At 54.3% G+C, this 10,707-nt stretch overlaps 1 protein-coding gene across 1 annotated transcript; it reads left to right on the top strand.

The window, feature by feature from the left end:
- Positions 1 to 1,364: 1,364 nt before the first annotated feature.
- Positions 1,365 to 10,270, top strand: MED9 (mediator complex subunit 9). The gene is made up of 2 exons (XM_031676235.2): positions 1,365 to 1,660; positions 9,509 to 10,270. Exons 1-2 carry the CDS (start codon positions 1,440 to 1,442, stop codon positions 9,723 to 9,725), a joined length of 438 nt encoding a protein of 145 aa, XP_031532095.1. The 5' UTR covers positions 1,365 to 1,439; the 3' UTR covers positions 9,726 to 10,270.
- The last annotated feature ends 437 nt before the right edge of the window (positions 10,271 to 10,707 follow it).

The following is a 10,707-nucleotide window of genomic DNA, read 5'->3' as shown; positions in this document are numbered from 1 at the left end:
CCTGTTTTGAATCCACAGCAGTTGTGGTAGCTACTCTGTTAGCACCACCGTCATTTCCCCAGACTACTTCCCAGGCACAGCCTCTTCAAGAGCATCCGGCCCTGACCCAGCAAGGCCCCTCCCCGTCGGCCACCAGGGCCCCTGACACTTCCCTGGGGTGGAGGGGCCCATGGTTAGCAGCCCCTGCCCTCCCTGTGCCCCACTCTGGAGTGCTCTAGGCAGTTCTTACAAGAAAGCTGTGCTGAGGCTCGTTACCAGAGAGCCCCTAAGCACACTCTCCAACCTCCTGACTTCCTCTTACAGCCTTTCTCCCCCAGGACCGGCTTCCAAAGACCCCTCCGGATGCATCTGAATATACTAGCATCGCTGCTTTCCTTGGGGTCGGCCACCTTGCTCTTAAGGGCTGGTGCTTATTTACCACTCGACTGTGGACTCCTTGCCTCTCTCAAGCTGCTAAGGACGGACAGGACTTTCCCAGCTCACATCTCCCATTCACTAGTTAAGCTTGGGCCCAGAAACTTACTAAACAGCCCCCATGTCACAGCTGGGGAGGACTTGCTTTATGGAATGTAACCACAAACCCACCATAAGTCCTTCTGCTTTGACCTAGGATCCTAGGGAGTCCTCACGCAAACAACACCTTTGGAGGTCAGCCATGTGCCTGAAGTTGGAAAGTGGTTTAGCCTCTGCCATGACTCTGAACTAAAGAAGGTTTTAGAGGCCAGGACACTGAGACCTAGGGGCTTAAGGAACCGGCCCTTAGGCACAGAGAGTACCTGACGGTGACTTTCCCCTCGGTTATGATATTTATTCCTGGCACTAATCCCCTTCTGCCTTGTACCGAAGTCGGGGCAGCGTTCCCACCCCTCCCCCACAGTCAGCACAGTATGTCACCAGAAGATACACGTTAAGCCTTGAATTATTAGTCCCTCGCAATGTCTCTGCTTCTGCGTCCTTAGGGCGGGCACAGGGCCTCTCGCGGGCGGCCGGGAGCCACGGGCCCTTCCCCCGCACTCCCCACGCCCGCGGGCCAGGGCCTGACACCTGCAGGGGCTGGGCAGGTGCCGCTCATTCTTCTCGAGGGCTGAGGTATCTCAGAGCTTCCTGTACTGGTTGCTTTTGAACCTCTTCGTAACGTGAATAGGAGTAGGATGTTACTCCTGAAATACATCTCCAATTTCCGACTATTTAAAAACTGAGCTGTGTTCTCGCACAGCCAAACCCAGGCCAACCCCGACCGGCCAGCCGGCTGTTGCCTAGTAACGGCCGCCCTGGCCCCGCCCCGCGCCCTGGCCCCGCCCCACTCCCTAGAGCGTGCGCTGTCAGCCGTCCTCCAGGTCCTGCCCCCGCGGGCGCACGGTGGTGACGTCAGGAGGCCGCGACGCTTCCGGCGCGCTGAGTGGCGGCACCGCTGACCGGCAGCCGGAGCCCGGGGCGCTATGGCCTCTGTGGGGGTGGCCGCCGGCCGACAAGCCGAGGATGCGTTGCCGCCGCTGGCCGAACCGCCGCTGCCCGAGACGAAGCCGCTGCCGCCGACGCAGCCGCCGCAGCCGGTCTCCGTGCCTCAGCCACAGCCGGCGCCAAGGCCTCCGTCCCCGGCCGGCATGAAGGCGGAAGAGAACTGCTCCTTCCTCCCGCTGGTTCACAACATCATCAAATGGTAAGGGCCCAGAGGGCGGTCCGCACGCCCTCCCGCTGCCCGTCGCGTGCCCGAGCTCCGGGGGCGCCCCGCTTGACAGATGGGGGAGACGGGCCCTGAGGGGGCGGCCTTGCCGAGACCGCATGGAGTCATCCCACCAGTTCAGCCGACTTTGAGTCCCGAGAGTTGCCAGGCCGCGTGCTGGCCAGGCGGTGTTCTTAACGAAGCGGGCCCAGAGACTAAACGCACAGGCTCTGCAGTCAGACTGCTCGTGTGCAGCCTGGTAGCCTGGAACCAGCCAGGCTTCTCGGAGCCTCAGTTTTCTCACCTATAATTAGAGGTGTCATTTTCCAGCAGATAAGTGGATACGGTCCTCTTCCGCGTGGCACACTGCTAAGTGCTATGGGATGTGCACGGGAAAGGGAGGGTTTTTCACCCCCACATTGCCCACCACTTGGAAGGAAAAAGGACATGAACGGAAGTAACTCCTAATGCAGAGGGTTTGTAGAGGTGATGGTGGGAACGAACATTACAGGAAAGGGCCGCCGGCCGCCCGCAGGGCTCATCACGCCCAGACAGGTGCCACAGCCTTGGCTGTCTCCTTTTGTCCAGTCTTCAGGTTCCCTGACTTTTCAAACTGGTCCTAAAGGGAAAAAGAACCTTCAGCCAAGTCTCCCGACCCCCACATTTGCCTAAATTATTTTTACTGTTAAATGTTGTTTACGTCTGCATGATAACTGGGTGCAAACCCCTGGGCTTTTAACTTTTATTCAACCATTCAAAACCAAAACAAAGTAAACTAAGACAGAATTAGTTTCAGTAGCATTCACGTGAGCATCGGTGTGCTCTTGAATGTTTGACTAGAGTGGGGTGAAGCTCACAACCTGAAAGTGGTTACTGGCCCCGCTTGTTCTGAGTTAAGGCGGACTTGATCTGCTTGCTGTGGGGCGGTCTGATGCTTCCCCCACTTTCCAAGTGACTGCAAAGCCTTTTTTCTCCCTGGACCTTGGCTTCATTTGGCTTCTCTTGGTGGACGCACTGTTTAGAGGGTAAGGCAGTCTCTGTTCTGTTCTCAGAAGTCTGTGGCTGTCCAGTGGCACTTGTAGACAGCAGTGACATAGCAAACACAGATGCAGACTCTGCAATCCCAGGGCCGTGCTGGATTATAAAGGCGTTATCCAGATTTACCCAAATATACTTCCCCTGGTTTTAAAGGAAAATGGACACACTCCATGTACACACTCTGGGAATGTATTCTTGAGCCCTGATAGAGGAGCCAGGCTGGGCCCGGCCTGAAGTCGGAGCTGTAATGCACACTGGAGAGGACGTGGGTTTTCAGGTCACACGGTCTCAGATTCACATCTGTGTGCTGATGCTTGCTGGCCTTGGAATCTTAGCAAATATGTAGCCTTTCTAGGCCTTAATTTTCTTATCTCCAAAATGTGGATAATAATAGTGAATCTCAAATGATGGGTTCAGATGATAGCTTTATAAGGGACTGGCTGGGTGACATTGGTCAGACAGCTTCTCTGAGTCTCTTTTCCCCTTGTGAAATGGGACTGATTGTACTTAAATCGTAAGATTGCTGGGAGGTGTACTTAAGAGTGTCCTCCTGGGAAAGATGACAGCTTGGCCACATGTGTTGGTCTTTGTTCCCTCTGAAAGAACAGTGAAGAGTTGTTTGTTTGTTTGTTTTTACATTGTTTTTATTGAGTTATAGTCATTTTACAATGTTGTGTCAAATTCCATCGTAGAGCACAATTTTTCAGTTAAACATGAACATATATATATATATATTCATTGTCACATTTTTTTTCGCTGGGATGAAGAGTTTTTTTTAAGCATAAAACTAAAAGGGACAGGTGAGGAGGTGATTGCCACAAAGTGATGACCAAGGGCTGATCTCCCTCCCAGCCCCGGAAGCAGCTGGAAGCAGTTACCTTTGACCGTGGCCAACCCCCACATCTCAGGAATGGCAGTGCAGGGATCTCTGGTGAAAGGGCGAAGGGGGACTGAGAACAGGAGGCTTACTTGAAAGTCTGTTTAAGAAGCAGATCCCTGGGGAGCAGGGGTAATAGCTCAGTGGTAGAACACATGCTTAGCACGCAGGAGGCCTGGACTCCATCCCCAGAGCCTCCATAAAACACAAGGAGTGAGTCCTCTTAGTCTTGTCCCAGACTGCAAGCATATGGCCCTTCATTTCAGCTGCCAATGAAAAGCTTACCCTTTCCTAAGATTTATTTTTGGGAAAGAATAAGCCAGAGAGCATGTGGGGAACACCAGGCACACTGCAGGAGCTGGGGGCCAGGGAGCCACGCTGAACAGGGGCTAAGAGAACGTTCACACACTGACTGCTGAGGCTCAGCCCTAACCTTCGCTGCCATTGCCTGCTCCGGCTTCCAGACTGGCAGCCAAAGAAAACAGGTACCTTCAGAGGCCCCAGGGACAGTGGGGGCTCCCCAAGAAAGACCTTAGTTCATCCTAAGAAAGTAGAACGTCACTCATCCTGGAACTGCCACTCAGCCTTTCAGTGTTTTACTCTTTTTTGGGGGGATAGGTAATTAGGCTTATTTATTTGTTTCAGTGGAGGTACTGGGAATTGAACCCAGGACCTCATTCATGCTAAGCATATGCTCTACCACTGAGCTGTACTCTTCCCCGCCCCAATTTTTACATGTTAGTCTAGGCATGTATTTCAGTTTATAGGCTAATGAGTGAAGGAAGGAGACAGAATGGGGTCAGGGCACTGATGGAGACGAGGCCTTGTGAAGCCTGGAAAAGTCAGACAGAAGGCTTGTTAAGGGGCAGTGCTGGTGATGTGTTTTAAATTGTGGGAGGGAAGGGGGTGGGGCAGGAAGTGGGTGGGTGAGGGTGTGATGGCAGGAAACAGTACGGACTCGAGGGGAGTCCACGCGCAGTGTGGTGGGGCGGGGGCATAAATCCCTAGTGGGAAGGGAGAGCTGGAGGGGCAGGAAGAGCCGGGGTCGGGGGCAGTGCACCCCCTTCGGGGGTGGGGGAGGTCTATGCCCCCTGGGTGTGTCATCTCAGTGGACAGGCTGAGAGTCCTCAAGGACGCTGGGCATTGGCCTGGCCCAGTCACCCAGGCCCTTGATGTCTCCCTTTCTGCAGCTTCCCTGCCGGCCCTTTTATTTACTCCTCACGCAGGGGTGAGCAGGAAGGAAAAAGCTGAAGTGAGCTGAGCCTTCCTGTTCTCATAAAGAATCATAAGGATTTAGAAGTATTTTACTTAGAAACAGTAACAGTTGACATTCAGAAACTGTGTAAAATGAGGAGATTCCTCCCCTAAGTCCCCACCGGTGGTGACTGCTGTCACTATGTGCCCTTCTGGGCGTTTGTGTGTGCACATCCTTGCAACGAGCGACGCACACTGAGATCGCACGGCACTTTGGTTTTCCCCTCACTGGTCTGCTTTGGACCTTTCCACACTCAGACGAGGTCTTCCTCCATAAGGTGGCTGCTGCCTAATGACGTAACTGTCATCTGTTTATGGATGTGTACGAGTTTTCCTAATTTCCGCTGTTACAGCAGTGCTAGGTGGGCGTCCTTGCACTGAGCAAGTTTAGGGACTGCGCTGTTTTAACTGCGAGGACTCTGGCTGAGTTGGAATGCCGCGTCTTCTTAGTTCTTTCTCCAGCACAGCAGCCTGTAGATGGGGCCGCTTCCGCTAACGCTAACGGAGAATGCCCATCAGTCTGCCACCGGACAGTATTTAAAGGGAAAGACAGTTGTTAATGTGTTCCAGCAGCACCCGAAGATGTAAAATGGCACGTGAGCCCCTTTCCCCACCTCCTCCCGGCTCCCTCCCTTGTCCCCAGCCTGCATAGTGTCCCAGTTCAGGAACAAGCCCTCACTTAACTTAAGCACTTCCCTGCTTAAGGACGCTGTCGTGTTTCTGGCATCTTGCTGTTGTAGTCTTGTTGCAGTGAACCTCTTTGTAAACTCTTGAGAATCTCTGTAGAGTAAGTTTCTAGCTGTGGAACTTATGAATTTAAAAGTTTAATCACTGTTGGCAAATCCAGGAAGAGTGCACCAATTCGGGCTTCCCATGCCCCTGCCATCACCGTTAGACTGTTAAACCTGGGCAGATCTCCTCAGGCAGAAATGATGTGTTGTGTTAATCTGTGTCTTTTATTACATGAGGCGGAGCATCTGTTCATAAGCAACTTTATATGTCATTTGTGGTTTTTCCTTGTAAGCTGCTCCTGCCTCTTTCTGTGAGTTCTTTGTACAGTAAGGAAAGTATGCCTTCATCTGTCAAGCGTATTGAAATATTTCCCCCAGTTGTTGCTTTTCTTTGGACTTTGTCCCTGGTTGTTAGTGTTTGTTTTTTGTTTTAGTTTTCTGGGGGCTTTGGGTCATTCAGAAGCGGATCCTTTTGTGTAGGCAAGTTTATTAAGCTTTTATGGCCTCTGAGTTCTGGTCCTAGGATAAAGGCCTTCTCACGCTAGTAAAATGGCAGAAATGGATCCCTTTTTCCGAGGACCTTTGTGGGTTGTTTTTACTTTAAATCCTGTGATGCTCCTGGAATATATTTGATGTAAGGAGTGAGGGGCAGCCCTCCCCGCTGCTGTTACGGAAGGTGGTTGATGTCCCTGCGTGAGTCACCATCTCTGTCACCCCGCGTCCCGTGCTTTCTGATCTGCTCTTGCACGTTCTGTTCTTCCCTGGCACTGCACGTGTCATCATCTTCCAAGGCTGGTCTCTCTCTTGCCTCCCTCTTGGCTGTGTCTCTCTGCGGCTCGCTCACCTTGCCCGTCCTTTTTCCTGGCAGCCCGTCTGGGATGCGGGGTGCTTTTGGTTACCCAGCATCTAGGCTTTTACATGCTCCTGTGGCTCCGTGCCCGGCAAGGCCACTCATGGTCCAGGCCTTCTAGCCTCTTTTTGATTAGTCTCTCCGCCTTCACCCTCCTCTCTCTCATTCGTCCTGTGTGTGTGACCAAGGTCATTTTGCTCTGATTGCAAATCCCTGGGGCTCCCTGTTCTGCCCTGGTGGCTCTTCCAGCCTTCAGCCCTCCACTCGTCTTCCAAGGCCGACTGGCCTATGCACTGAGGCCTGGAGCCCCGAAGCGAGTCATTCTGGCGCAGCAGTTGTCGCCTGGCTCGTGCACCCCCACCCTCCATAGGGGGCCTTCCAGCCTCCCACCCTGCCTTTGCCCAGGAAAATGCGACCTCCTCCCGCCCCTGACTCCTGCCACCTCCTGGCAGGGGATGCCCTGCCCAGTGTCAGAGAGGAGCTCTTGGGCCCTCAGCACTTCAGTCCCTGTTGGTGTCTTTCCTGTAGTTGAATGAATGGCTAAAACTACACGTTTGTGTCATTGTTAAAGACTAAGGAAAGGGAAAAGAAAAGTCTTATTTTTATGCCTGTAAGAAATGACCCCAGCTCCTTGAGGCCTTCCCTGGTATGTTCAGAAGCTGCATCAGAGAAAGACGTGCCTTATAGTCAAGGAGGAATGAAGTGAGGCCTTTTGGATCGGGGGAAGTTACCATGTTTTTCCCCTTCAAACTTGCCACATCTAATCCGCATGGGGAACCAAGTGTCCCAGCCCAGGAGCCCTGAATCGTGGTTGTCAGGCTGTCTCAAAGGTACAATATGCTGTCACTGTGTACTTTTTGCGGTTTGCATGGAAACGCCCAGCGTCTTTGACTCAGTGGGGCAGTTCACGTGGCGGCTCCTGGTCTGTCACCCCACGTGGGGCTGGGCCACGGCCTGCCAGCAAGACCCAGAGCCGCAGGCCCTCTGTGGTGGCTGGGGCTGACCCGCTTCTTCGCCCGCCAGGGCCTGTCCATCGCCCAGCCCTCCACGCCCGCAGAGCCCGGGAGTGACCCAGGGTGCTGCAGCTTGCCTGTGGCCTCTGCCATTCCCTGTCTTCCCCTTTGGCCAAATCCTGGTGAAAGGCTGCGCCCAGATGGGGACTGTTGACGGACTGTTGGGAGGAACTCTTCCTGGGCAGCTCACAGACCTGTTTACTACTCTGCCACTGCCCTCCGCCTGCCTGCCTGGTTCCCAGGCGCCTGCCCAAGGCAGCTGGGAACCAAGGAGGCAGCTGCCCGGCAGCAGCAGGGGTGCCCATGCTGGGTCCTGGGGATAGGGGGCACTGCGCCTGGAGAGGCCTGAGGGGCTGGGGTGGTTCCGTCATCCTGGCCCGGAAGTGGGGGGTTGCCCGCTGCCCCATCCCCCTGGGGACAGCCTGAAAAACGGACATGGTCGCCCCTCAGCTCAGCTTCCCTCAGGGCAGCCTTCTCACGTGGCTCCTCCTTTATTACCTGAAGACTGTCTCCTTTACCGCAAGCTCCCCAGGTAGAGGGCGGGCAGCTCCTGAGATGTGGGTTTTCAGAAACGGGCATCTTCAACATGGCTCACTTTTACTTTCAGAATTACGTCTTCTTTTGGGCCAGCTTATGTTTGCTTCCAGAGCTGGATTGTCATAACTTCTCCCACATTTTTATCTCACGTGTTTTTGCTTGTTTTTACCGTGACCTTTCAGACTTAAGTGCTGTGAATCAGTTTTCTTAAAACTATATTTTAATTTCAGAAGTCCAGGTGGTGTCTGTTCAGAGTTTTAGATCTGAGCTGAGACATGAAAGAATTAGGAGACGGCTCCTTGGAGCTGGGCTGAGGTGCACCACGGACGGTCTGCCTCACTCTGGGGAGGGCTGCAAATGACAGCAAGAACTGTTGGCCGGCCGTTTGTTCCCAGAGTAAACAATTGTTTCTACAAATCTTGCCTGAGTTTGAGCTGTTGATAAATAGTGAGCAGGCCCTGGTGCGTCTTGCTTGCCAAGAATGAGCCGTAACCAGCAGATCACCAGGAGAGATGGATATTCTGTCTGCGTAAGCGGAGAAATGATTAGTAATAAACATGAATTAGCACCATCTGGGTTGAAGTTTCCCATAAGCAATGAACATTTATTAGAAGAAATAAGTAGTCATTGACAGTTTTTGCCTCTATTCTCTCAATGGGTGATTTTTAAAACCGCCTGTGAATCGGCTTTTAGATTTTAGTCTCAGCTGCCTGTTTCAAAAGCTCATCCATCCATTTACTAACTTTTAAAAAATGGGTGGGAGCAACCGGCAGGCTGTTTCTTTGACCGAAGGTGAGCGTTTTGTTCTTGCTGTTTCTGACTTAGTAGTGACAGGGACCATGGGTCTCTGGGCAGGTGATAACAGCTGTGACACGGAGGGTATGATCCTGCCTTTAGAATGAGCCTGACCCGAGGCGAGTGGCCTGCATGGCTGTGGGGGGGGGACGGCGCCTGCCCGCTGAGAGTCACCCGGTGCTTGTTACTAATTGAGCGTTTGTGAGCAGGTCTGTGGGAGTGGGACTTCATGTGAATGGGCTCAAGCATCAGAACATCAGCTAAAATTCTCTCTTGCTAGTTGGGAAAGCCTCCTGATTGGCCTGGGGTGTCTCAAGTTAGAAGAAATGTGGTATTTCAGCCAGTTTCATTTGCCATTTGTCACCTGATTTTGGTAATGGTTTTTTTCATTAATTAGCAGACTCTTACTATCTTATTTGCCAAGTGCTCATTCTTTCAGCAAATGCTGCTTCAGCGCCCGCAGTGCTGGGGCCCGGGTTGGGGCTGTGGCTCTGGAGGAAGGCTGAGCGTCCACCATGCGGGTGCAGAGAGGGGCTGTGGCGACCCTGCTGGGGGTCGCGTGCTGAGCCGCTGTCACACACTGGTGCTGGGCCGCGGGCACAGCCGAGCGGGGGACACAGCCGGCAGGCCCCACAGCTGAGCGGGGGACACAGCCGACAGGTCCCGATACTGTTGGGGCAGCACGCTCGGGGGTGCGAGGAGGGCGCGGTCTGGGCTGCGGATGCTAACCACTGCCCTCTGCCCCTGCAGCATGGACAAGGACAGCCCTGACATCCACCAGGACCTGAATGCCCTCAAAACCAAGTTCCAGGAGATGCGCAAGGTCATCAGCGCCATGCCTGGCACCCATCTGAGCCCCGAGCAGCAGCAGCAGCAGCTGCTCAGCCTCCGGGAGCAAGTCCGCACCAAGAGCGAGCTCCTGCAGAAGTACAAGAGCCTCTGCATGTTCGAGATCCCCAAGGAGTAGAGGCGGGCCGAGGGGCGGGCCGGGGCCTTCCCACCCCGCCCCCCCGTGTGGGCGGGGACTGCCGGGCTGCGGCTCAGCTGGACGGCGCTGCTGGCTTCCTTGTGGCGTGAACCCACAAGTCTAGATGCGCGGTGACCGGAGTGCCTGCAGGTGGAAGGAAGAATGTTCCCCGAGGCTGGGGGTGGGGGTGGGGGACTTTACCCCCTCTGCGGGGGGGCCCTGCTGCGCTGGCAGGCTGGCAGCTGGGGATCCGGAGGCACAGCAGGGAGGGGTGGCTGCGCCCTGATCCCCGCCCCCCCTGAGCTGGCGAGTGTAGCAGGCACACAGTGTTCTGCGAACAGCAGTGTGTGTGGCATTCACCGGACAGTAGGCCTACACGCGCTCACTGAGGATGTAAGCGGTGAAAGAAGATGGGTGGCCTTCTGCCCCGGAATAGCTGTTTCCTTTCCTTCTTGCCGTGTGGGTGTGACTGGGGGATGTCAGCCTGGAGCCCTGCCTCCACGTTCTCTGTCACCTACATGTTCTTGGTACTTGTAGCTCTTGCTCCTTTGTCCTCTGTCTCCTTCAGTCAGCTTGGTTAGCCATTTAATGCCCAAGAATAGCCAGACCACCTCAGCCCATGCAGTACTGGTGGCCGTGGGCTCTAGGTGAGCAGACCCGCTTCTTCCAGCCTTTCAGAGTCCTGCTCCCTGGTTTAAAAAACGATTTCCCCTCAGCCTTGTCCCTGAAAAGTCAGCCACAGGTGTCCGCTGCACCAAAGACAGGTGGTCATGATGGGGCTTTTTGCTCAGAAAAGGGCAGCTCAGAGCGCTGGTTCTGATGGCCCCTAGCGGTTGGGGAGGGCTGGACCTGGCAGCCACGCAGCCAAGGTCTGGTTCAAGGTGTTTATAAACACCCCTTGTTTTTTCCCGGCAGGACACTGAATGTGTGTGGTCAGACTGAGACCAGAGCACTTCTTTCCCTCGCCGCTGAGGGATGAGGG

Source organism: Vicugna pacos, chromosome 16 (assembly GCF_048564905.1).
Source record: "Vicugna pacos chromosome 16, VicPac4, whole genome shotgun sequence".
Lineage (NCBI taxonomy): Eukaryota > Metazoa > Chordata > Mammalia > Artiodactyla > Camelidae > Vicugna > Vicugna pacos.
This window is presented reverse-complemented; position numbering and strand designations above follow the sequence as displayed.

Bases quoted from the DNA above. Each gene is read 5' to 3' on its own strand.
- MED9 (XM_031676235.2), top strand. From the start codon at position 1,440: ATGGCCTCTGTGGGGGTGGCCGCCGGCCGACAAGCCGAGGATGCGTTG. The intron at 1,661-9,508 runs GTAAGGGCCCAG...CTGCCCCTGCAG, and splicing joins GTTCACAACATCATCAAATG to CATGGACAAGGACAGCCCTG.